At 39.2% G+C, this 27,495-nt stretch overlaps 1 protein-coding gene across 2 annotated transcripts in view; it reads right to left on the bottom strand.

Annotated features, from left to right (window-relative positions):
- Window positions 1-27,230, bottom strand: part of RAP1GDS1 (Rap1 GTPase-GDP dissociation stimulator 1) — a 233,936-nt gene extending 206,706 nt beyond the window's left edge. Inside the window, exon 1 of one of the 2 annotated variants that reach the window (XM_036764131.1) lies at window positions 26,776-27,230. In XM_036764131.1, the coding sequence (XP_036620026.1) occupies window positions 26,776-26,779 (4 nt within the window). In that variant the 5' untranslated portion in view covers window positions 26,780-27,230. The remainder of the gene's footprint in view (window positions 1-26,775) is intronic. The other variant, XM_036764132.1, reaches the window with a different exon arrangement.
- Window positions 27,231-27,495: the final 265 nt, after the last annotated feature.

Raw genomic sequence — 27,495 nt, 5'->3', positions numbered from 1 at the left:
ACTTAATGGATAAAGCACTAGGCAAGAATAACTAGACAAATTGCAGCATATAAATAAATTGAAATATTATTGTGTAGTAAGACAAGAGAAACACAATGAATTTAGAAAAACAGAGGAAGACTTGTACTAGCTGATTCAGAGTAAAATAAGCAGAAGCAAAAGAACAAATATACATATGGACTACAAAAATGTAAATGAAAAGATTACAAATGGAAGGCCCCTAGCCAAATAAGTGAAACACACCTCACTCCTCTCTACATCTGGTTTTGTTTTTGTTATTTTATTTTGTCTTGTTTTACTTGTATTTTTTGTTTGTTTGTTACAAAGAACAGGGAGGAAGATATTCAGAAACGAAAGTGACATAGAAACAAATTTTTTTAAAGTAGGAAGGGGGTGAATTTATTTATGAAGCAAAAAGTCATGGGCATCAGGAAGCCCTTCACAATAACTAAAACCACTTAACAGTCTGGGAAGTCTTTTTCTGGCTTCTCAAATTGAGGTCCCATGTCCTCCTACTCTCATGCTACAAAGCTTCTGCCAATCCCTCTATTTTCCACTCTGAAAAAAAAAAGTTCTACCTTTTCTCTAAATGTCAAAATGTACAGATGCCTAGACATCAACATATTTTAGATCCTGCTCTGGGTTTATATTCATGTACATATACATGGCACACATTTGCTAATGGTTTTTTATTTAATTCTATACTTTTAAAAAATCTTCTTTAGTCTAATCTTGCTCCATCTTTTCTAATACTTATTTTTCAAATATTTTTCCATCACAGCAGCCACCCACACACCCCAATCCTTTCATTATGATACTATTCCTTTCCATCATGGAGATTTTTGTGAGGGTTTTCATCCTAATCTCACTGATTTTTAACTTTCTTCTATCTACTACCACTCTCCCTATACTTTCTTCATCCCAAGGTATAAATCCCACTCCTGCCTTAACACTTGTCAGGAGACTAGAGGAATTCAGAGGCTGAGAGGGAGAAAGTTCCCTCCAATTTTGTTTCTACTTTATAAAATTAATATATACTTTTTTATAAACAAACTGTACCTGTCTTTCATATTCAATCCTCTTTTCCATTCTTTGTAGTCGTGATGTTCATGTTTGTTAATGATTAAGTTCATAACAAAAAAAAAATATGTATATAGTTTAAAAGTCCCCTCCATATCTCTCATTGCTGCAAGAGAAGCTAGGTAAAGAAATAATCTACAATTAATTATAATCCACTGTACTTCACTTAGCAAAACTACATCAGTCTGATGGATATTTCACTTAAGAAAATTCAACTCTCTGCTTTGATTCTACACTCTCCAAACTTGGGATTTTTTTTTAACTTTGGTCAGAATACACAGAGATGATAGTTTTAACTGAAGTCTTTAACTCATTTGTATTATGTCATTAGTTACTTTGTATAACTGCACAGATGCTCGAGGATCTTCACCACTGAAGGTAAATAAGTATCCCTGTATACAAAGGGCAGATACATTACAGCAAAGTTGTTTCTACAGCGAAAACAGTAAACTTTTTTTTTATTGCAGCATTTTCTATTTAAAATGAGATCCACGGCCTAGGGGAATGACATGGGGGCACCCAGACTTCCTGGGCTCAATCCTGTCTTCTCCCTAGAGCACAGGACAGATATTGGCCTAGGTAGGGCATTACTTGTCCTCATACTGCACTTTACCAGGGGTAGTCACAGCTGCTGATCGGGGCAGCCAGGTGGTGCCATAGTGCATAGGGTGCCAGGCCTGGAGTCAGGAAGACTCATCTTCTTGAGTTCAAATCTGGCCTCCCACACTACTAGCTGTGTGACTTTGGGTAAGTCACTCAACCCTGTTTGCCTCAGTTCCTCATCTGTATAATGAGTTGGAGAAGGAAATGGCAAACCACTTAATATATTTGCCAAGAAAACCCCAGATGGGATTACGAAGAATAGAACACAACTGAAAAAATGACAACATCAGGTGCTGATTAAGTTCTCTTTCATTTTCTGCTCCTGGAAAAACAAAAGGAGCAAATGGAAGCAATAACAGGAAGTACTCCTCTGTGTTCTTGCTGCCAGTCCCCACTCCATCATCAATCTGGCCTTTCAGGGTTATCTCAGTAGAATCTAAGCAGAGCAAGCAGGCTTTTGTCCCATTTGGCTACTCTCCTTCCACTGTCTGACCCCTGCTCTCACTCAGGATTATCCAAGCACTTTCATTTCCCCCTTCTCAGACATTACACCCTACTGCAGCCACCAGAGCCATCTTGCTGGAAATTTCTGTTGCTGTATTGGTGAGAGAGGGTCTACTTTTCACTGGATGTTTGGATGGAAATTAAGAACGGTTGTATTATTGAAACATACATTATTGAAAGTCCCATTCTAAATAAGGCATTTCAAATGTAGGTTAATGGACAGAAAAAAAGTACAGGACAAAAGGCCTGTTACCTGACCATGGTACTTATAATTTTAAGCAGAACTAAACCAAATAACAACCCTTTAAAAGGAAGCCAAGTATTATGGTCAACTGAGTCTATCACTAGAAGCAAACCAAAACAAGATCTGCTGTCCTAGGAAGGTACTGCCATTCATAATTCTTGGCTTCCTTTCTGCCTTTCATGCAAGAGCAAATAAAGGGCCATTGTCTGAGCTGAGATAGTTTATTCTTTGCTTCAGAAATTTGTTTTTAATCAAGTACAGTATGGATCTTGCTCTGCATAAATGCAGTAATTGTCCCTAGTCTTTGCCTCACCACCAAAGACTAAGCAACCTATATGGTCAGTCACCTCCCAAAGTAGAAATTCATTTAGTGAGCAAAAAATATCCCCAACAACAATAAAAATCATAAGGACTTTAGGGTTCGTGGATGCCTGTCTAAGATAAAAGCCAAGTTTTAACTGGTTTAATTTATGTCTGTCCTAGGCCACTGATGCTAGTGTGCCTGCCCTTCTTGCAGAAGATGGTTATTCTGCCTATAGAAAATGGACACAGAAAACATTCACCTACATCCCAAATCCTGTTGCCATGTCACTGCCAGCTTAAAGAGTAGCTCCTCAAAGCCATCTGTTAACCTTATTCTATAGCAAGAAGGGCCCATGTTACCTTCGGGCTGAAACCCTGTATCTGTCTTTTCAAATAAGTATTACACCACAAACATTTTTTAAAAATTCAATTTATTAAACCCAAATCAAGGACTCTGAGCAACTTAATCTCCATTTATTTTTCCTATCTACAAAAGTGGGCCAGTGCTATTTACTGGCTTCAGAGGATAGAAAAGTATTATAAATAAAACAAATAATTCTCCTCCATGTGTATTCATCAGTTAATCTGGATTTTCAGTTAGCTACCACAGCAGTAGATGGGTTAGGGAAGAGATGGGTTGAATGTTGAAGCAGTTTCAGATCCAAGGACACATACACAAAGCAGCCTTCTGGGACCTACCACACAGCAGCTACACAAGTTTCCCCAAGGAACTCCTGAAAGGTGTTGGCCAGAACCTTTGGAAAGGAATCCTGTAAACACTGGGTCATTATGGTCTACACTTTCCAACCACAGAAGTAATATGCTACTTCTTGACCCTGCTGCTAAAAGAAAAGAACTACAGTGGAAGGGAGGGGACCCTATTGAAGGCTTCCAATATCTAAAATTATAACTTATGCAAATCATATATGTCATTTCAATAGGGGAGAAACTTTTAGTGAATACTCATTTCAATTTTACAAAAAGAACTCCCTAAGATCTTTTTTTTTTTTTGCAGGGCAATTGGGGTTAAGTGACTTGCCCAAGGTCACACAGCTAGTAACTGTGTCAAGTGTCTGAGGCTGGATTTGAACTCAGGTCCTCCTGACTCCATGGACGGTGCTCTACTCACTGTGCCACCTAGATGGCTCCCCCTAAGATTTTTAAAAATGATATATATTACCATCATAACTGGTCTTAACTATCTTACAAAAACTCTTTACCACACCCCCAACTTACACAAAATTTTCAGATAGTACTTAAAAGCAACAGTGGTTACTTCCATGAAAACATTGTGGATGACAGGGGAGGGAGGCCTGCTTTTATGTCTAGGGTCTTATACGTCTAAGGTAACTTATAAACACGAGTGGAGATACACCAACTGGCAATGAGAAAATCCAGAAATCCATAAAATTAATACTTATGGTTTATAAAGTTCTAGGTGAATAATCTTAATACAGCATCCTTCATATAAAATACCACCTGGAACTTTGGCAATCATTAGAATTCAATCTGCATGAAAGATTTAAACAAAACAAACAAAAAGAATTTACCACACTAAGTCCCAAAGACATAAGAAAATAGAATGCCTTTGAAACAGTAAGATTTCTGGTAAAGGAGCAAAACTATATCCCAAGTCACATACTGACAGATTTCAAAGAATGTCTAAGGAAACCCTGCATGCAACATTCTTGACTACCACTAAATCTATTGACCTGGAATCTGTCAAGGTCAGTTTGATGTTGAATTCCAAAGCAATAGCCATACACATTTACCATCTCCAGTTTTGGGCTACAGGCTAGGAGTAAGAGCTGACCTAATAATACAAGGCTCACCCTCAGAATCAGAAGGCATTAGAAAATACCACTCTCTGAAATGAATCACCACAAAAGGCAGGAGATTAGCCAGCTCCAGAGAGATAAGAGATGGTAAATTGTTCCTCAAAAGGCCTGGGGGTGCCTCCCTAACAGGGAAGACAATAATTTAAATTTTAAAATTGGACTCAAGATTAGACCAATTCACAGTTCTATCAAGATTGCATTAACTACGTGTCTGTCCACAACTCTGACTAGTCCCATTCTTGCAGCTGAAGCAGCCCAGCACCATAAAGGAGAGACAGGAGGCAGCATGTACTGAGTAAGTCAGAACCACCACCACCTCCCCTCAGACCCTGATGGAGACAGCCCAGAATGCTGAACCCAAAAGCCTTGGGAATAGCAAAACTTTCAACCCAGCACTTACAGCCTCCTGGGAAACTATCCCGGTGGAAATGCAGCCTGGCAACTGCTCCTGCAGGTGCTACAGACACAACTGTTGAAAACTCAGAAACGAAAGTTCTTGTCACCCTAAGGACCACAGGGCTTTTCCATCTGACTTACAGCTGACACCTCCCATATATGTTGTCTCCCTTAGAACGTGAGCTCTGTGAAAGCAGGGGCTAGCTTACTTTTCTGTTTGTATCACTAAGCACTTAGCACAATGCTTTGCACACAGTAAGCACTTAATAAATGTTTTATTCATTATTTGTAACCTTTGTCAATTTTGCTGGTTGTGAGGTGACACTTCAAAGTGGTTTTGGTTTACATTTCTCCTATTATCAGTGATTTGGAGGATTCTTTCATAGAGTTGCATTTTTAAAAAAAAATAGGTTTTTATTGGTAATTTTTGTTTTTACACCATCTACACTTCCCAATATAGCCTTCCTCCCATCCATTTCCAAACAACAATTCTTCATAACAAAGAATAAAAAAAAGAATCAGGCAAAAATAACCAATACATCAAAAAATCTGACGTGAATGTTGACATCTGAAAGTCCCTCACAATTCAAAGAAGGAAAGGAAGTGTCTGCTCACATTTCTTTTTGGGGCCAAGTTTGGTCATTATAATTTCACAGCATTCAATTAAAATGGTTTTGTTGTTGTTCTTAATCTACATCGTTTTCATTGCATATATTGGTTTTTGCCTACATAGTTACCCTGATTCTGCTAACTTCATTTTGCATCCATTCATTTCTTCCCATGCTTCTTTACCTACATCAACTTCATCAATAGATAGACCTCTATTTTGCTTCTAGTTCTTCGGTACTACAAAACTTACTTCTACAATACATCCATGTATATGGTCATGACTTCTTTTCAGGTGTATGTCTGGAGTGGAATCTCTGGATAAAAAGTTATGGCCATTTTAACCATTTTCTTCACATAATTCCAAACTGTTTTCCAGGATGGTTAGACAAATCCATAGCCCTACTAACCTTAGATACGTGGCCTCATCTTTCTACAGTCCCTCAAAAATGGATTAATCCCATCTTTTGTCATCTTGGTTAATATGTCTGGTATGCAGGAGAACCTCGGAGTTATTTTGACTTGCCTTTCTATCTTTAGTAATTTGCATTCTTAATGTGGTCACTTATAGTTTGTAATTCTTTTGAAAAATGTTCTTTTATATGATTTGACTACTTACCTATTAATAAATATCTTTTAGACTTACATAGTTCTGTTAGCTGGCTATACGAGGTGTCCCAAAAGTCCCAGTGCAATTTAAAGCTTTCATAGCTTATGCTTTAATACTTTAAAACTGAACTGAGACTTTTGGGACACCCTGTATATCTTCAATACCAGAACTTTATCAGGGTAACTTGATACAAGATGTTTTTCCACTCAACTTTCCACTCTTCTTTTCTTACCCTAATTAAGTTATTTTTGCTTATGCCAAAGCTTTTCAGTTTCTTGTATTGGACTGGTGTCAGGAAGACTTGAGTTTGAATTCTGCTTCAGACATTTAAAAGCTATGTGATCCTGGACAAGTCACTTAACCTCTCCCTGCCTGAATTTCCCAATCTGTAAAGAATGGAGATAATGACAGCACATAATTTACAGGGTTATTGTGAGCAATAAATGGGAAAATGCATGCAAAGCATTTGGTAAAACTGAAAGTGACACACAAATGTTAGCTATTTTATTTTTTGTGATTGCCTCTGTACCTATGTTTGGTTAAGAACTATTCAAGCTGTGAAAGATATCAGATCTGGGGCTTTCCAATTTCTTTTTTAATGGTATGACCTTGAATATTCAGGTCACATATAAATTTTGAGTTTGCTGTATATGGTGTAAGCTGTATATCTAAAACTAATTTCTACCAAATTGCTTTCCAGTCTTCCTAGTAATTCTTTTCAAATAGTGTTCTTGCCCAGGTAATTTATGTTTTCAAATTTATTGAACACTAGGTTATTGAGTTTAGCCATTTCCAATTCACAGAATCACAGGGGAGTTGGAAGGGATTTCAGCAGCCACCCAGTCACACCTTTACAGAAAAGGTTCTTCACTCTACCATATCTGACAAGTAACCATCCAGTCTCTGCTTGCAGACCTCCATGGAAGGGGCTGGCCACTCTGTAACAGCTCGTTGTTAGCAAATTGTCACAAAAAGTGACGTCAAGACTCTTAGCAATTTCCACCCATTGCTCCTACTTCTACCCTCTGGAGGCAAACAGTACAAATTTGACTCCTTCTCCACACAACAGCCTTTGAAATACTTGCAGAGAGTGATGTCCCCTCTGAATCATCTCTTCTCCAAGCCAGAAATCCCCTTCAAGTGATCCTCAAATGACATGGACTTAAGGTCATCCTACATCCTCTTCTTGACAGATTATCCATGTTCATCTTAAACTGTGAGAGGCAGAAATGAACACATAGGGTGCAGTCCCTAGGCCTACCATCTCCCTGTTCCTAGAAATGATACAGCCCAAGGCTGAATTAGCTTTTTTTGGCTACTACATCCCACTGCTGACTCACTAGGGCTTTCCAGGAGCTACAACTTCCAGACCTCAGCCAGAACAATGGCTGTCTAAATCAGACTTCTCCCCTCAGGCCTCACTTGCATAGTTCATTTTTTTAACCAAATGTAAGACTTTACATTTATTCTCTACTTAATTTCATCTTATTAAATTCAACCTGATGCACCAACCTCTAAAGAAAGTTTTGAATCCTGACATCTAGTGTTTTTATCTCTCCCAGCCTGATATCATGCCATCTATGTCTTTATCCAAGTTCTTGAGAAAAACGTCCAACAGCACAGAGCCAAGTATAAATCCCCAGGGTACTCCACTGGAGACCTGCCACAGTGATATCAAATCATTAACAACTACTGAGTCCAGCCATATAGCCAGTTTTGAGCATACTTAATTGCATTCTCATCTAAACCATATCTTCTCTACCTTTTCCACAAGAGTAATGTGAGATACTTTTATCAAAAGCTTTGGTAAAAATCTGAGTAAGCTATATCTATAGCATTCTTTTTACTTACTAGTTTAGTGACCTAAAAAAAAGTTTAGCATTCACAAATAGGAAATGAAGATAGTCTGGCATGATCTGTCAAAAGTGAAGTCATGATGGCTCTTTGTAATCAGAGCTTCCCTTTCTAGATATTCACAGTCTTGAATGATCCATTCTAGCATTTTTCCAAGAATCATGGTCAAGCTCAATGATAAATAATTTGCAGTGTCCTCTTTCCTTTTTTTATAAATTGGGACAACATTTGCCTTTCTCCGATGAATTCATCAAGAGAAGCTAGGTGCTTTCTTGGTATCTCCTTATGTTCTTTGAGTAATCTGTTCTTATTTAATTTTCTATTTTTTAACTAGTACCAAAGTTGATGATGATTAATAATAACAATAGGTAATTTATATAGCACTATGTTCTAGGCACTGAGGTAAGTGCTTTACAATATTATCTTATTTGTCCTCACAACCACCTTGGGAGGAAGGTGTTATTATTATCCCTACTTTCCTGGAGGGAAAATGAAGAAACTGGGGCAAACAGAGGTTAAGTGACTTGCCCAGCTATTAAGTGTGTACAGCTAAAGTATCTGAGGCTCCATATATACTAATTATTTGTAGCATCACTTTTTGTGTTAGTAAAGAAGTGGAAACAATGTAGATGCCCATCAACTGAGGGATGACTAAACAAGTTGTGGTACATGAATGGAATATTACTATAATCTAAGAAATGTAGAACATTATGAATACAAAAAAGCATGGGAAGAATTCTATGAACTGACACAAAATGAAATAAGTAGAACCAGAAAACAATATATTCTATGACTACAATAAGGGGAAAGAATAACAACAATTGAAACAATGTTTCAAAATTATAATGACCACAACTGCCCCCAAAGAAGAGATATGAGAAGGTACTTCCTCTCCTTCTTTAACAGGATGGGGGACCATGCCTGTAGAAAATGGTATCTAAATTTTTTGATGAGCTTGTTAGCTTTGCCAAATTTTGTTTCTCTTTTTTTAATTCTTTGTCATAAAGGATGGTTCTCTGATGGGGAAGGAGAAGGAATGAATTGGAAAATATTGGTGTCATTTAAAAAAAAAAGATGGTAACAAAAGTTTATTTAAGAAACAAAAATGTAACTAAGGAAAAATATTAGAAATTGTAATAAATTTATCATAAAGTTTGTGATCCTAATGAGTTTTTGGTTGACATAAGAAATATAAATGCAATGGAATATGACATTCTTACAATGGATGGAAGGAAAAACAAATAGGGTAGGAAGAGTTCAGAGAATCATGGAAAGACTTGCATAAAGATGTAATGTATATATTCATATAGATGAATGCAATTGTATATATTCATGAATGTATATATATAATAACATTACAAATGAAGATAACATTGAACAAGCAAAAAATACAATGTTTATACCAAAATATTAATGTTAAAATACAAATAAAGAAAGAACATTTCCTATCTATTAATAAATGGTAAACTACTAATGTATAAAATGACATGTACTATCTCTGCTACAAGTACTCTTTAATGTAATTCTGCTTAACTATTTTCCAGATATGTGCCGTATTTTAGGGGGCTGGTCCTATTATGCATTGGGTAGAATGTCTTTTAAATAATTAATTTGAATTTATGTAGCACTTTAAGGTTTGCAAATCATTTTACAACTATCCTCACTTGATCCTCACAAAAACTCTGGAAGGTAAGTGCTACCATTATTTCTATTTCACAAATGAAGAAACTGAGGCAAACAGAGGTTAAGTGACTTGCCTAGGCTCAAACAACTATTAAGTGACAGAGGCCATTTTGAACTCAGGTCTTCTGACTCCATGTGCGGCACTCTATCCACTGTGCCACTTAGCTTGCCCCTAGATCAAAAATAAATGTAGTGACAAAAATTTTTAAAGAAAAAGGAGAATGGATATCAAGAATATATCAGAGTTTATATAGCCCTATCTAGGGAAAAGGATACGCTAATTCTAAATAAGCGAAATAAGCTCATTTAACAAAAATATGACAAGAGTAAAGGGTAATTTATCAAGCAAAACTACATCAGTTCGATGTAAATTTTACTTAAGAACACCCCTACTTACTTTGATTCTGTTGTTGTTCATTTCAGTTACGTCTGACTCTTTATGACCCCATTTGAGGTTTTCTTGGCAAAGATATTGGAGTGGTTTGCCATTTCCTTCCCCAGCTCATTTGTATAGATGAGAAACTGAGGCAAAAAGGGTTAAGTGACTTGCCCAGAGTCACATAGTTAGTAAGTATCTGAGGGTGGATTTGAACTCAGGTCTTTTTGACTCCAGGCCCAGCACTTTATCTACTGCACCACCTAGTTCTTGCCAAAAGCCCTTCTCATTTTTGTAGGTCACTATTTTTAGTGGACTCATCTACTAGATGAGAGTTTCTTTCTCCTGTGGTAGCAAACTCAAAAAGAAACATACAATCTGTAGCCAAGTCTTCTTAAACTCTTTAAACAAAACAAAAAACACTCATGTGCTTAGGCACTGCGCTATGTCCTTGGGATACAGAGAAAGTTAAAAAAAAAAAACCTGTCCAAGTTCACAGACTAATGTGGGAGACAATATGTATATACATAAGTGCACATGCGCACATACACGCACACAATTTATTTCAGTAAATTTTTCCCAATTATGTTAAAAAAAATTTACTACTCATTTTTTAAAAATTTTAAACTTAAATAATCATTTTTAAAATTGAGTTCCAAGTTTTCTTCTTCCCTTCCATCCCTCTCGCACTCCTTAACAAGGCAAGCAATATATCAATTATACATGTAAAGCCATGCAAAACACCTTTCCGTATTAGCCGTGTTGCAAAGAAAACACACACCAAGAAAAATAAAGTAAAAAAAAAGTAAGCTTCAATCTGCACTCAGAGTTTATGAGTTCTCTCACTGTGGAGGTATAAACCATTTTTCATCATGTGTCCTTTGGAATCATTTGGGTCACTGACTTGATAACAGCAGCTAAGAGACAACACATAAGTAACTTGGTAGAAGTATAAAAATACATACAGAATAGGTGGAAGGTAATAGTAGAGAGTAGGTACTAGAATATGGGGGAATAGGAAAGGCCTCCTGCAGAAGGTAGGATATGAGCTGAATCTTGAAGGAAGACAAGGAAACTACAAAGTAGAGGTAAGAAGGAAGAAAGCATTCAGCTGAAGAGACCTAGTCCAAGGAGACAGAGATGGAGTATGTAGTTCAAGAAACACGTTAGCGTAGGGAAGAAAAATCTAAGGAGGGAAAGTAGGAAAGGGATTGTACAAACTTTGTAAAGATCTTTAGATGTCAAATAGAGGACTTTATACTCACTCCTCAAGGAAATAGAGAGTTTATCAAGTGGGCAGGGGGTTGACTTGGTTAGACCTTCACTTTTTTCTGCAGCTGAGGAGAAGATTGGAATGGGGAAAGACATGAGACCAATGAGAAGTGTATTGCAATAGTCATCCCTCCAGCAAAGAGATGATTAGAGTCTCTGTGAGTGGGAAGAAGGAGACAAGAAATGTTGTGAAGATGGGGCAGCTAGGTGGTGCAGTGAGTAGAGCACCAGCCCTGGAGTCAGGAGGACCTGAGTTCAAATCCGGTCTCAGACACTTGATACACTTACTAGCTGTGTAACCTTGGGCAAGTCAGTTAATCCAAATTGCCCTGCTTTTCCCCCTACAAAAAAAAAATAAATAATGTTGTGAAGGGAGAAACAGTAATATTTGGCAAGAGACTGAATTGTGGTGGGAAGGAGAATGAGGAGCTCAGGGTGCCATCAAGGTTGTGAGTCTGAGTGATTGATAAACTGGCAGTACTAGACAGTAATATGGAAGTTTGGGTGAAAGGAATGATTTGAGAGGTGAAATAATGAATTTTAGACATGGTAAGTCTGAGATACCTGTCAGAAAACCAGTTCTAGATATCAACAATTCAGACAATGATATGGGACTATAGCTCAGGAGAGAGATCAAAGATATGTAGATCTGTATGGAGATGATTACTTGGACCCATGGCAGTCCATGAGATCAACAAGTGAGATGAAACATAGATGAAGAATATCAAAGTAGTTTAAGAAGGACCAGTGAGACAGATAGGAGGAGAACCATGGAAGAGGAATGCCATGAAAATGTAGAAAAGAGTGAGTATGCAGGAGAGATAAGTCAAGATGGATAAGGATTACAAAAGGTTGTAAGATATGTCATTTAAGAAATCATTGGTAACTTGGAAGAGAGCAGTTTCAGTTGAATGATGAGGTCTGAAGCCTAATTTGAGAAGGCTTACAATCAAGTAAGAAAAGATGAATTGTAGGTACTTAGTATAGATGGCTTTCTCAAGGATTTGAGCCACAAAAGAGAGGAGAGATAAAGGATGATAGTAGAAAGATTGCCTTGCTGCAGTAAGGACCCAGCTGAGATTAAGTAACATAAAACTGTAGTGGACCCAATGAATAAAGCATGGTTTTATGAGTTCAGCAGCAGCAAATGAATAGAAGCAAAGGAGATGAACAGCATGAATAATCCAGGGTTGGGGTTTGGCAAGATGTGATTAGTTTAGGTCACTGGGGTGGAGAACCTGCAGCCTCGAGGCCACATATCCCCTTAATAAAAAGGATTTGTTCTGTGAAGTTTGGATTCAGTCAAAGGGTCACACTTGAAGACCTAGAGGGCCACATGTGGCCTCAAGGCCACAGGTTCTCCACCTGTGGTTTAGGATAAGTAAGCAAAGTTGTCAACAATAGCACATACTGTGGAGTTGAATTTGTTCACCAATTCATTCAAGGATAATGACCTGGGAAAGAACTGAGAGATATAGGGAACAGAGGTCTCAGTGAAGATAAAAACCATTATTAAGGATCATAGGCATAAGGAAAGATAGAATGACAAACAATTATGATTAGATAAAGGAATTATGGAGCTGATGAACATTAAAGTGGAACACATGTGGGTGACGGCAAAATCAATGGTATGATCATCTGTATTTGTAGCTGAGGTAGAACAGAAGAGTAGGTCACAGGAAATGAGCAACTTCAGAAACTAAGAAATTGGGATATTTAAGAGAACATTAATAAGTAAGTTCAATGATGCAATGCTCAACTAGGATCAACTTAGCTCTTCTCAATGATCCCATTGACTCATGACGGAAAATACTATCCACATCCAGAGAAAGAACTGATGGAGGGAGTCTGAATGCAGATCAAAGCACACTATTTTCTCTTTTTTCCCATGGTTTTTCCCTTTTGTTCTGTATCTTCTTTCACAACATGACTAATGTGGAAATTATGTTTTATGTGGTATAACCTATATCAGATTGTTTGCCATCTTGGGGAAGGGGAAGAGGAGAAAGGAAAGGAGAAGAATTTGGAACTCAAAAATCTTATAAAAAATTATTGTTGAAAACTGTCTTTACAAGTAATTGGGAAAAATACTATTTAAAAATATTTTTGTAAAAAAAAAAAACAGGTATGTTCAAGCTTCTTTATATGGGGACAGGAGCTGAGGTGAAAAGAAAAGACTAAGCCAGGCAATCAATTTCATTGAGGAGGAAGGAGAATATCCTGAGGATTGATTGGTAATGGTGACAAATTTGAACAGCATGAATCTCAAAGGAGAAGCTGCTGAGCAATGATAGTAGAGAAAGAACTGTGACCAGCAAAAAGGAGAAAGAGAATGAGTAAAATAACACTATGCAAACATTATATGTATGCATCCTCCTCCTCCTCCTCATCAATATTTAAATGCAATCCACACTAGAAAGAGTGGCAAGGAAAATGGCATCAGGAGACAGCCAAGCCTCAGTGAGAGCCAGAAGATGGAAGGGATGAGAAATGAAGATGTTTAAGATGAAAGAAAGTTGACCCAATTTAGTTTGGGAAGGCTCTACCTCTCTCTTTGGACTTTTGGGAAAGTCTTCTAATTTTAATCCCCACTTCTAATCTATCCCCACTTTAATCTATCCTTCAGTCACTTAAACTCTGATCATGACTACCCACACAATTAAAACAGCATAGCCTGACATTTTTAGGCCCCTTATGATCTAGTTCCAACTTACTTTTCCAGTCAAATCTAATACTCTACATCAGTAGGTTGATTAGACCAGGATACTTACTTCCCCCTAGAAGTAGAATGTGTAAATAGATAGCTAGAATGACTGATGAATATCCATGAGTAAAGTCCCTAATACTCAAGCCATTCAAACAATCCCTTACCTGACTTCCTCATGACTCTTATACTCAAAGATGGCTGAGATCTGCTTACTGTGGGAACTACATATGTAAAGGACCCTAGCTCATTTTAGTTACCTCAATATAAAGCCATACAACTCCCAACAGCTACAGGCCACCTAGTTTAGGCCACCTGTGGGTGTGTGTGCCCCAAAGCCAGACCGAGGTTAACATCCAACGGTGATAAGTGACATACAAATGTCCTTGAATCCTCTTTGCATGTGTATGTCTGATGATGGTTTTCCTCAATTTTCTCCAATATCATAGCATTACAAGTGTAGCACTCTGGCCATCTCCCTGTCTTCACCACATCACCCATCCAGGTCCATGTTGTGTCATAACAATTCTTTGGTAACATTTTTTGCTTCAGTTGCTCTTGGCAGCCTGCTCACACCCACCTTGTGCCTCTCCCCTGTCCTATGAATGATCTTTAGTTCTTCAGGGGAAGTGGTCTTGCAACAGTAACTTTGTATTGAAAAGATGGGCCTTTTCTATCATGGGAAATCTGGGCTCAGTAAAACTGCTTTGCAATTCACTAGAAAGCAATCCAGACCACTTTCCTCATCCTTTTCAATTCTGGGTCCAGTTCACTTCTTATCTTAATTTTCTGTCCTAGATATATATTCTGCTAGACATGTTCTATAAGTTATCTACTCTGACGGATGCATGCTGAAATCTAGGTAACAGACCTTTTTAAAAAAAAATTTTCTTCTTTATTTTTTATATCTTTTTATTTTAAAATTTAATTTTTATTTTTAGTTCAAAATTCTTTCTTTCTCTCCACTCCTCCAACCATTGAGAAGGAAAAAAATGACATCATATATATATATATATATATATATATATATGTATATATATATATATATATACACATATATATGTGTATATATATATGAAGTCATGCAAAACATGTTTCTGTATTAGCCATGTTCCAAAAGTTAAAAAAATAAAAGGCAAGAAAAACTAAGAAGGAAAAAAATATGCTTCAATTTGCACTTTGAGTCCATAAGTTCTCTATCTGGAGGTGGATAGCATTTTACATCATGAGTCCTTTGGAGTCATGGTAGACTATTGTATTAATCATAGTTACTAAGTCTTTCACTGTTGACTATCATTACACTATTGCTATTACTAAGTAGACTGTTCGCCTGGTTTTGCTCATTTCACTTTGCATCAGTTCATAGAAGTCTTCCCAGGTTTTTCAGAAACTATCCCTTTCATCATTTCTTATAGGTATTCTATCATATACCATAACATTTTCAGCCATTCTCCAATTCATGAACCTCTCAGTTTCCAGGTCTTTGCCATCACACAAAGAAGCTGCTATGAAGTATTGTACAGTGGGTCCTTTTCCTTTTCTTTGATCTCTTTGGAGCATAGACTTAGTAGCATTATTGCTGGGCCAAAGAGTTTATAGCCCTTTATGCATAGTTCCAAACTGTTCTCCAGAATGGTTGGACTAGTTCACAGCTCCACCGACATTTCATTAAGTGTATCCATTTTCCCACATCCCCTCCAGCATTTGTCATGTTCCTTTTCTATTGTCTTACAGTGACCCTAAGACTCAGACAACCTGATGAGTGTGATGTTGTATCTCTCTAATTATTGGTGATTTAGAGTTTATAACATTGATAAACTTGATTTTTTTCCCTCTGAAAATTGCCTGCTTGGACCCTCTGATCCATCAATTAGGGGATGGTTTTTTTTTTAACATACAAATTTGGGTCAGTTCTCTACATATTTGAGAAATGAGACCTTTATCAGAGAATCTTGCTATGAAAATTTTTCCCAGTTTCTTGGTTTTGTTTTGTTTTACTTTTGGCTGCGATGGCTTTGTGGGAAAAAAAAAAGTTTAATTTTATGTAATCAAAATCATCCATTTTACCTCCCACAAATCTCTCTAATAATTGTTTGGCTATGAATTCTTACCCTATCCATATATCTGACAAGTAATTTATTCCATGCTCCCCTAATTTGCCTATGAGATCACCCTTTAAGTTTAAATCATTTACCCATTTTGAGCTTATCTTGAGATTTGGTGTGAGATGGGTAACAGACATTCTTCAACCATTTAGTCTTTCCTGAATGGATGGGCAGATCAAACTCCTGAGTAATTACAGTTCTCTTCCAGGAGGCTTTGTAGTGTCTTGGGCCTAGATACATTCAATACACTATCTTCAGCAAAAGCATTTAGAAGACCTCAACATCCACAGGAAATCTCTGGACACTGTGCTAAATTTCCATCACAGCAGCACAAACTTGTGGTAAGCATACATCTCTGTGTTTTATGCCTCATATTATGCTTATTATCAGGGAGACACTTAACAGGATAATTTCTGTTGTTACACTTTCCAAAAAATCCTGAGAGACATTGATATATGGGGGACACTTTATTGTAAAAGAGCATGTTAAGCAGCATTTTAAGCTGAATGCTTTTAAAAAAAAATAATAAGCACACGGATCTCATATTCTTTTTATCCTTCAACTGATTATAAGATGGTAAAGATATGATTCATCATTGAATATTGTTTGTGAAAACCAGCTTGTCCCCTAATAGCTTCATGAAATATACTTTCAATTTGTATATAAATGACTCTCATAAAGGCTTTGTACAGATGGAGAGCAGGCATGTAGGTTGTAGTTGTGATGTTTTCTTGGTCACCTTTTTTGGCATCAATAAAGTCTGATATTTTTTCCACAACCTTTGGTATCTTCGCCTCCCCCCCTCCACTTTCATCCCCTTCAGGTCTCTTGTAAATAGGTCCCTCAATACCCTCCCAATTGTATCACTTCCAGTATTGTTTTATTCTATATATACATTGGGTGTAATGGGGTGTTCAAGGAAGACTAGCACCTCAGATGTGAGGGCTTGCTGAACCCTTTTCTGGGCTGCTCCTCTACCTTTGGTATCTACCTGGCACACAAGTCTTACCTTTGGTCACACCCCAGTAAACCATCTAGGCAGATGAAATAAACCAGGCTGAGGGTAACTGACAGGCCTCAAACTCAATGAGTTAGGGGGATGTCTACTCAAGCATGTGAAAACTTTCCTTGGTGGAATGGGCACAATCTGTTCCAATGGCCATGAAGAGAGCTAAAGCAGACACTCGGGAGTGCTTAGATCTTTGTCATACATCAAAGCCGCCAAGGCCATCACCAGTATTCTTTATTTTTCTTGCCACTAGACTTTTATGACTCTGGAAGAGAGTAGGCTGACAATTTTGTGCAATTCTGCCTCATTTAAATGCACTTCAAACATGAGTCAAGACATCACACTGTGATGTCACTGGTCCTCTTCCAAAATGGAGGACAAACAAAAACATGATCTAATTTGGCTGCTTTTCCAGACTTTCTTTTCCTTAATGCTAGTGGCTCCCTCCTTTCTCAGACTATCAGGTCCCACTGTGTTGGTTCCAAAACACTTAGTGGAGAGAAGAGTTTGTTGTAAGAGTTTTTGTAAATCTTTTCCATTTTTCTTTTGTTTGTAGTCTTCTTTTTATTTTCATCCTTGGATGCTCTTGGGATAACTTTACTTAGCTGGATATAGCGCTTCTTCCCCTGCTTCTTTCTGCTTTGTGAGACAATACTGCTCATAACTGCTCATCATCCTTTTTTAAGATTTTGCAGATGAGGCTATTTTATAACCTCATTTTACTGTTGGCAGCTACTTCTTTTTGATAAATCAAATGTTTGCTGAAGGCATTTTGGGAGTTTTGGGGGTCTCCTTGTAGCAATTAATTTACATTGCTTCAGACTAGTACTATTGGGGCAGAGCCAAGATGTTGGCTGGAAAGCAGGGACGTGCCTAAAGCTCTCCCCCAGGACCCTCCAAACACCTATAAAAATGGCTCTGAACAAATTATAGAACTACAGAACCCATGAAATAGCAGAGGGAACCAGGGCTCCAGCCCAGGACAGCCTGGATGGTCGCTGGGTAAGGTCTATCCCACGGAGCTGGGAGCGGAGTGGAGCAGAACCCAGTGTGGGCCACACCCGACCAACCAGACCTGGAGCCAGGCGGAACAGGCCCTAGCACCACGACTCAGTGAGCTGTGGCAGTTACCAGACTTCTCGACCCACAAACACCAAAGACAACAGAGAAGGTTAGTGGGGAAAAAACTTCAGGGACAGAGTGACAGGAGTTTACAATTCAGCCACCAGCCTGGGGGCAGTGGAGGTGGTGCAGCTACAGAACTACAACTGCAGTTGCTTCTGGCCCCAGGCCCACCTGGTGGGACGAATTAAGTGGCAGATCTGAGCAGGAGTTCAGAGCCTGCTCAGATCTGAGTTGTGGTCTGGGTTGTCAGTTCTTGGGGGAGGAGGAGCACTGGTGTGGCAGAACTTGCTATGTAGAAATAGACCTGAAAACAACAGCACAGCCCCTCAAGCTTGGGACAAAGTACTCTCTACTCTACAAGCAGTCATACCTTTACAAAAACCTCAAGGGTCAAGTAACCCTTGTTAGTTGGCTGGGAACATGGCCAGGCAGAGAAAACGCACTCAGATTCAGTCTCAGACTTCGAAATCTTTCTTTGGTGACAAAGAAGACCAAAACATACAGCCAGAAGAAGTCAACAAAGTCAAAGAGCCTACATCAAAAGCCTCCAAGAAAAACATGAACTGGTCTCAGGACATGGAAGAGCTCAAAAAGAAGTTGGAAAAGCAAGTTAGAGAAGCAGAAGAAAAATTGGGAAGAGAAATGAGAGGGATGTGAGAAAACCATGAAAAACAAGTCAATGATTTGCTAAAGGAGACCCAAAAAAATACTGACGAAAATAACACCTTAAAAAATAGACTAACTCAAATGGCAAAAGAGCTCCAAAAAGCCAATGAGGAGAAGAATGCCTTGAAAGGCAGAATTACCCAAATGGAAAAGGAGGCCCAAAAGACCACTGAAGAAAATACTACCTTAAAAATTAGACTGGAGCAAGTGGAAGCTAGTGACATTATGAAAAATCAAGATATTATAAAACAGAACCAAAGGAATGAAAAAGTGGAAGACAATGTGAAATATCTCATAGGAAAAACCACTGACCTGGAAAATAGATCCAGGAGAGATAATTTAAAAATTATTGGACTACCTGAAAGCCAGGATCAAAAAAAGAGCCTAGATATCATCTTTCAAGAAATTATCAAGGAGAACTGCCCTGGTATTCTAGAGCCAGAGCATAAAATAGAAATTGAAAGAATCCACCGATCACCTCCTGAAAAAGATCCCAAAAAGAGGACTCTTAGGAACATTGTTGCCAAATTCCAGAGCTCCCAGATCAAGGAGAAAATACTGCAAGCAGCCAGAAAGAAACAATTTGAGTATTGTGGAAACACAATCAGGATAACACAAGATCTAGCAGCTTCTACATTAAGGGATCAAAAGGATTGGAATATGATATTCTGGAGGTCAATGGAGGTAGGATTAAAACCAAGAATCACCTACCCAGCAAAACTGAGTATCATACTCCAAGGCAAAATATGGACTTTCAATAAAATAGAGGACTCTCAAGCCTTCTCAGTGAAAAGACCAGAGCTGGATAGAAAATTTGACTTTCAAACACAAGAATCAAGAGAAGCATGAAAAGGTAAACAAGAAAGAGAAATCATAAGGGACTTACTAAAGTTGAATGGTTTTGTTCACATTCCTACTTGCAAAGATGATGTGTATAATTCCTGAGACCTCAGTATTAGGGTAGCTGAAGGGAATATACACATACATATATATATACATATATATATATATATATATATATATATATATATATATATATATACATATATATATATGTACATATATATATATATACATATATATATATGTACATATATATATATATATATATATATATATAGACAGGGCACAGGGTGAGTTGAATATGAAGGGATGATATCTAAAAAAACAAAATCAAATTAAGGGATGAGAGAGGAATGTATTGGGAGACGGAGAGAGGGAGAGATAGAATGGGGTAAATTATCTCACATAAAAGAGGCAAGAAAAAGCAATTCTGTAGGAAGGGAAGAGGGGGCAGGTGAGAAGGAATGAGTCAATCTTGCTCTCATCGGATTTGACCTGAGGAGGGAATAACATATACACTCAATTGGGTATCTTACCCCACAGGAAAGGAGGAAGGAGATAAAAAAAAAGGGGGGAATGATAGAAGGGAGGGCAGATAGGGGAGGAGGTAATCAAAAGCAAACACCTTTGAAAAGGGACAGGGTCAAGAGAGAAAAATGAATAAAGGGAGATGGGATAGGATGGAAGGAAATATAGTTAGTCTTTCACAACATGAGTATTGTGGAAGTGTTTTACATAATGATACACATGTGGCCTATATTAAGTTGCTTGCCTTCTTAGGGATGGTGAGTAGGGAGGGAAGAGGAGAGAGAATTTGGAACTCAAAGTTTTAAAAGCAGATTTTCAAAAAAAAATATTTTTTGCTTACAACTAGGAAATAAGATATACAGGCAATGGGGCACAGAAATCTATTTTGCCCTACAAGAAAATAAGGGAAAAGGGGATGGGGGGGGGGAGTGGAGTGACAGAAAGGAGGGCTGACTGCGGAATGGGGCAATCAGAATATATGCCATCTTGGAGTGGGGGGGAGGGTATAAATGGGGAGAAAATTTGTAATTCAAACTCTTGTGAAAATCAATGCTGAAAACTAAAAATATTAAATAAATAAATTAAATAAAATAAATTTACATTGGTTTAACTTCTGAATTAAATTGTTGAGAGTCAGTGCTGATGTCATTTCTGTTGTCCACTTTCCAGTTTTAATTTTTGATAGCTTGCTTAAATAATTCAGCATTAGAGCTTCATGATTATATTTTCTTCCTTGCCATTGTTTCTTGTCAGTTATAAATTCTCATCTTAACTCTGACAAATCAATGGTCTGACTGTGCACAGATAACTGTCTCGATGATAATTTCTACATCCACAATAAGTCTCTTCCTTTCTGTTGCAATAATCAATTTCAATCTTTGTGATATTATTTGGTATTTGCTATATCTAGAGCTACCAATTCTTTTTTTGAATAAAATGTTCATGATATAGAGATAAGCAGTTTCTGTATTATCTTAAGGTTTTTGATCTCTTTCATTTCTTTCTCCTGAACCAGACTTTCTCATATATTTCTTCCCATCTTCACCTTTTCCCACCTTTGCACTGAAGTCATAAACTATCAAAGTGTATATTGATTTGATTTGGTAGATCTTAATTTCTTAGCAGAATCTCTCTACCTCTTTACCTACCGCTTGCAAACCTGAAGCCTACTAAGCTTAATTTTTAATAGCTAGCTTTAAGGTTTGCATAGGCACTTTACATATATCACCTCAACAACTCTCCAAGGTAGGTAGTATAATTAGCCCCATTTTCTAGGTGAGAAAACTGAGGCTGAAATAAGTTAAATGACTTGCCTAGCATCACAAAGTAAGTACTGGAGGCAAGTCTTCCTGACTCCAAGTCCAGTGCTCTATCCACTACACCAGAGGCATCAAACTCAAAGCCAGCAACTTCCCAGAGCAACAAACCTGTCTAAAATGTTACCAGAAACCAACATAAATACAACATAACAACATATAGTACAACATAAATGTAACACAAATACAGTATAACATAAATACAGTACAACACAGATGATGCTCATTTGTGGTTTTCTAAGTCAATATGTTACTTGGATCTATTGTATTTGAATTTGACAACTGCATCATACCATGTAGCTGCCTCATAATTCTTGTTAATAGTAGTCAGTCTCTCTCATCCTCAGATAAATCAAATAGTACTTAGTAAGTAAAAACTCAGATTTAGAATTTGCTTCCAAGGGTGGGTCAGATCTCACCCTCCATACCAAACCCCTCTATCCTCCCAGAAAAAGTACACTAGATAATAAAGATGAGTAACTCTCAAGCAAATTACAAGAGATTTCAGAACCTTCCTACAGAAGTTTAAAAGATGCTAAGTCATTCAATTATTTTCAACGATACATATTCCTGCCCACCTGATCCCTTAGCTCTGGGAGCTTCCTGGAAACAAAAGATTTACTAAGTGCCTAGACATTTATTCTTCTATAACTCTATAATGCCTGAGGTGGCTGAAGATATGCACGTAATCTTCCTACATGAATCTGTCTTATGCTAGTCATGACAACTGATAGGAATCTGGATCTAAGAGGGCAAGAATCTTTTAAAGAGGATTTGACTTAGAGGGAGGAGCTCTAACTCTTTAAGATGCTGATACTCCCTGATTTCAATGTATGCTCTCTATGACACTGGTAAATGTGACATGTAACAAGTGCTGAAAATGTGGTAAACTTATAGAAATGTTGGGGGTTCCCTTGAATCTTCTGACAAAGTGGCCTTATTTGGTTTCACTTTATTTTTTTTTACCAAGAAGCCTCAGAATGCACTTACCAAAATGTATTACAACTGGAATGAAATTATAATACTCCACTACTATATATAATTTACAATGGCGGTGGGGAGGGAGGTGGAGGTAGTCAGTGTCAAAGACCTAAGGAAACTCATGCTACCAATGCAGATCAGCAACTTACAGTCTTAAAATACTTCCCGGGACATACTGGGAGGTTTTGTGACCTGCCCAGGGTCACAAATCCAACATATATCAGAGGTAGTATTTGAACTCAGGTTTTCCTTATTCTGAGGCTGATATTTATCCACTACTCCATGCTGCCTATTTATAATTCATACTGTAGCAATGTTATTTCATAGGATCATAAATTTTGAGCTAGAAGGGACCTCAGAGGCCATTTATTCTAACCCCAACAATTCACAGAAAAGAAAACGGAAACCCAGTGACTAAGGATCATAAGGCGACAGATTTAGAGCTGGAAAATAGCTTAGAATTCATCAAAGCCAACCCCCCCCCCCAACAACTATGCACATAAAGAAACTGGGGCCCAGAGAGGTTGAGATTGCCCAGGGTCATAAAACTAGTAAGAATCAGATATAAATCTTGAACCTATGTTTCCTGACTCCAGAAAGGATGAGTCACCAATGATTACATTAAAGGAATTCCTAACGTTACAAATACTCTACTTACAAATATCCCATCCAACAGAGAGTTCTTCTCCCTCTAACTGGCTGCTGGTTCCAAATTAAAGGTATATGGTGGGCCATGTAACAACCAACAACCCAACAGCTTTCCGACCACCTTTGTTCACTGTTGGATGCTGTGTTCCCCTCTTTTTCTGTGCCATTCACTATTCACGACTTAATTTAACCCTAAACAATTTTTTTTTCCTTGAAAAATTCTTGTTAAGTTCCATCCTTCTCTTCCAAGTAGGCCACACCCTTTCTTCATTCTGTTTGTGGGTCCAACAATTCTATTCATCACTGTCACTAATATATCACTATGCTATTATATGTATCAATAATGCTATTATATGTATCATAGCATCATCAATACATATAATAGCATCAGTGATACATTTGTATCAAGAAAAGGAACCACAGTTTTGAAATAAAATTAGATGTGAGCTCCTTGAAAGCAGGGACTACCCCTTTTTTCCTTTCTTTGTATGTCCAGTGCTAAGTATAGTTCTTGGCACATAGTAGGCACTTAATAAATACAAAATGACTAATTAAAATCAGGTATCATAAAAAAAAAAGTCACAGGGCTCTCAATGTTTCATCCCTTTAAAACTGCAGAGAAGTGCCCTTCAGAATCTCAAATGCCTCCAACTACCTCGGTAATTTCCTCTAATCTAACCTGCCTGTTCTCAAACCCTAGCATTCAAGGTAAATTTAAAAATGAGTTTTTGCTAATGCTTTTCTTTTTTTGTTTAATAATACTGTAGCCAACTTGTTCTCTATTACTACCTGTATGACCTTGGGCAAGGTACTTAAACTTAACTCTCTGTGGCTCAGTTTCCTCATGGAGGACTTGGACCAGATTACCTCTGAGGTCCCTTCTGGCTCTAAATCTATGCATAAAATTTCAACTAACATTACAAATTAAGTAGTCTTCTGTAGGCTAGCTTGGGAATCCAACCACTATCTATGGAGACAAGGTTTCCGAAATTTCAAATAATCGACCTTCCAATAAACTTTTGTTACATTCCTAAACTGGAGATTTCTGAAATTTCAGGGATAGGAAAAGAGAGGTCAAAAAGTGACATCAAAATTATCATCTTTCTAACCTTATTATTTCTTGAATATTATACTATACTCTATTCATCAACAAACTGACGTCTTTTTTTTTTATAGAAATTCAACCACCATACCACAATCCCTACATTAAAAAAAAGAAATCACCTAACAATTTGTAAATAATTAGAAAAGCCTCTAGTTTTACATCGTATTTTCAAATCACCTCCTTCTTCAAGAAGGAGGCAAACTCAGCTTGGTTCAGAAGTCAGCTTTTACTTAACATTGTAAGCTCTATCAACACCATGTTCAGATTTTAATACTTCCATGGAGACTTCCCATTTTTGTGCTAACATGGCTAACCTCTTCACCTAATAAGAACTGTAACTGCAGACTGTGAAAACTACACTACATTCAAACTGGAAGTAAATTACATGGAGTGGATAAGAAAAGGCCAAGTTCTAGAGATGTACTTACTGTGGCAGATGCCAACAGAACAGATTAGGAAAGAAGAAAGGAAATTGTATTGGACAAGAGCTTAGCAGCATACCAAGGAACATGGAGAAGTAGATTACTAGCAAGCATTTTAGTGCAGTGCTTTGATATAGTGGAAAAGCATGCTGGTTTGGAGTCAGAGGACCTTCTGCCTCTGCCATTGACTATCCATGTGACATTCTGACAAGTCATTTTCCCTCTCTGAGACTTACCTTCTTCATCTGTAAAATAAATGGGTTGCACATGATATCTTCCTAAGCATCTTACAACTCTCAATCTATGATCCCAGTATGCAAAAAAAAAAATAAATAAAAAATCCAGGCATTTGAGCTATATCATATAACTCATCAACTATTTTCATGTTTACCATTTTTAACTTAATATTATGGCTATACATACACACACGGATATAAAATAAATTGCCTTTACATTATTTAAAATAATGTCTCAAATTAGCATGAACAAGAAACTTTGTAGCATATTTGTATATCATAAAAATTGAAGAAAAAATATTCTGCTGATTTGGAAAAGGAAGCGATGGCAATACAACTAGCATAGATAAATTTGGAAATAACATGCTACAGCATTTAGTCTACTGTTTCCTAGTTTGGAACAAAACTGAAGGAACCCATAAAGTGAATCCATCCTAGCCAAGTGCCCATTGGCAAGTACCCACACTCAAAGCCCTGTGACAGTGCCAAAGCAGCTTAGATGCTCTGCTTTTCTTCCTACTCATTCCTCATGGCCTCCTTCAGGCAGCTATTTAAGCCTGTGAGAGCCTGCTCACTCTTTCCTATTCCCTCTCTTCCTTTTAACAAATCATAGGTGGGTACCCCCTCCCCAAGTTGTAAGCCCCATTACCAACTCTCTCCCCACCCCTCCTAAACCTGACCAAGGCAGTGCCCATAAGAAGTGAGCAGTCCCTGGATAAGGAAGTTGAAAGAAGCCGCCTTCTTTCTAGCAGAAGCAGGGGAAAGGAAGGGCTAGTGAAGGCAAGGCAAGCAGGGGACGAGAAGGCAAGCAAAGAAAGGCAAAGAAAGGGAAGGATGGGGAAGACAAGGCAGGAGAAGGCAAAGGAAGGGAAGGATAGGGAAGCAAGGCAGAGGAAGAGAGAAGGCAAGGCGGGGAAGAGGAAGTAAAGGCAATGCAGAGGGAAGAATGGATAGGCAGAGGAAGTAAAGGCAACAGCAGGCAAGGCAGAGGAAAGGCAAAGCAAGGGGAGAGGAGGAAAGATAAATAAGGGAAGTCTAGAGGAGGAAAGGGAAGGCAAGGGGAGGAGAAGAGAAGCACGGGAAGGAGAGAAGAAGCCAGGGGAGGACAGAAGAGGCCGAGGGAAGAGGGGAGAAGGAAAGACAGGAGAGGAAAAGCTACAAGGGGAGATGAGAAGCAGAGGGAGGAAAGGAGAAGGAAAGAGAAGAGAAAGGAAGCAAAGGGAGGAGAGGGGAAGCAAAGACAGCAGAGGAGAAGCAGAAGAAGGAAAGGAGAAGCAAAGGGAAGAGAAGAGAAGGAAAGACAAGAGAGAAGCCGAGGGAGAAGAGAAGCAGAGGGAGGAGGGGGCGGAGAGCCGCGGACTGGCCGCTGCCGAGCGGGCCCCGGGGCTCCGCAGTAGGGGTGTCTGGGGGCAGGGGGGGCAGGAGGTAGGGGAGCAGCGGGGAAGGCGGTCTGGGGCGCAAGGGGGCAGGGAGACAGGGGGGCAGCGGGGAAGGGGTAAACGAGGTTGGGGACTAGGGGCGCAGGGGGGTAGGGGACGGGGGATACGGTGCCGCGGGGGCCAGGGGAACTGGAGGCAGGGAGACAGGGCGGGTAAGGGGCCGCGGGAAAGGGACACAGAGGGTAGGGGCAGCGGCCGCCCCCGAAGGCGGACGCGGAGGGCGGGGCGATGGCCCCAGCACGAGCATCCCCCGGCCGAGCTCGGGGCTGCACGACTCACCCATGGCTCCGGGGAGGGCTCGGCGCGGGCGCGGGCGCGGTGCTGCCTGCCGTGGGCTGCTCCTGTCCCGCAGCCCGGAGGGATCCCAGAGGAGAAAGCGCCGCCGCCGCTGGGGTGGGTGCGGGCAGGCGGACAGGGGGCAGGGGCCCGGGCGGCCGGGCCGGTGGAGAGGAGCGGGGCGCGGAGCCGGACTTGTGCCGGCGGCTGGGGCGCTCCGCTTCTTACTTGCCACCAAAAGAAAAAAAAAAAAAACCACCCAAACCCTCTCACCCTGCCCTACTCACTGAGCATGCCCGAGAAGGGGGCGGGGCGGGGGGGGCTCGAGGGGCTTGGGGTTTGGGGGTTTTTTTTTTGTCCTGTGTGTCTCGGTGCGTGTGTGCGCCCGCGCGAGAAGAGCAAGAGGTGGCGGAGCTCGGAACCTGGGCGCTTCCTTCTTCCTGGCTTTAGTGGCAGCCGGGATGGGTGGAGTCCGCGGCTAATTTCTCAGGGGCGGGGGCGGAGACAAGGCGGGGCGTATAAAAGAACCCGCCCCTTCCTTTGCATTCACTCCTTCCACTGGTCTAAGGGCATCTAAGGGAAGCACCGGAGAGGTGGCCAAAGCGGGAGGGGGCGGGGCGTAGAGAGGAATCCGCTCCTTCCATTAGACCAGGTAAACGCCAGGGCGGGAGAAGGCGGGGCTCAAGGAAGAGTCCACTCCTGTTATTGGATAATCTCTCTCCT

Source organism: Trichosurus vulpecula, chromosome 6 (assembly GCF_011100635.1).
Source record: "Trichosurus vulpecula isolate mTriVul1 chromosome 6, mTriVul1.pri, whole genome shotgun sequence".
In the NCBI taxonomy this organism is placed as follows: Eukaryota; Metazoa; Chordata; class Mammalia; order Diprotodontia; family Phalangeridae; genus Trichosurus; species Trichosurus vulpecula.
Note: the sequence above shows the minus strand (reverse complement) of the source record. Positions and strands in the feature narration are given on the sequence as shown.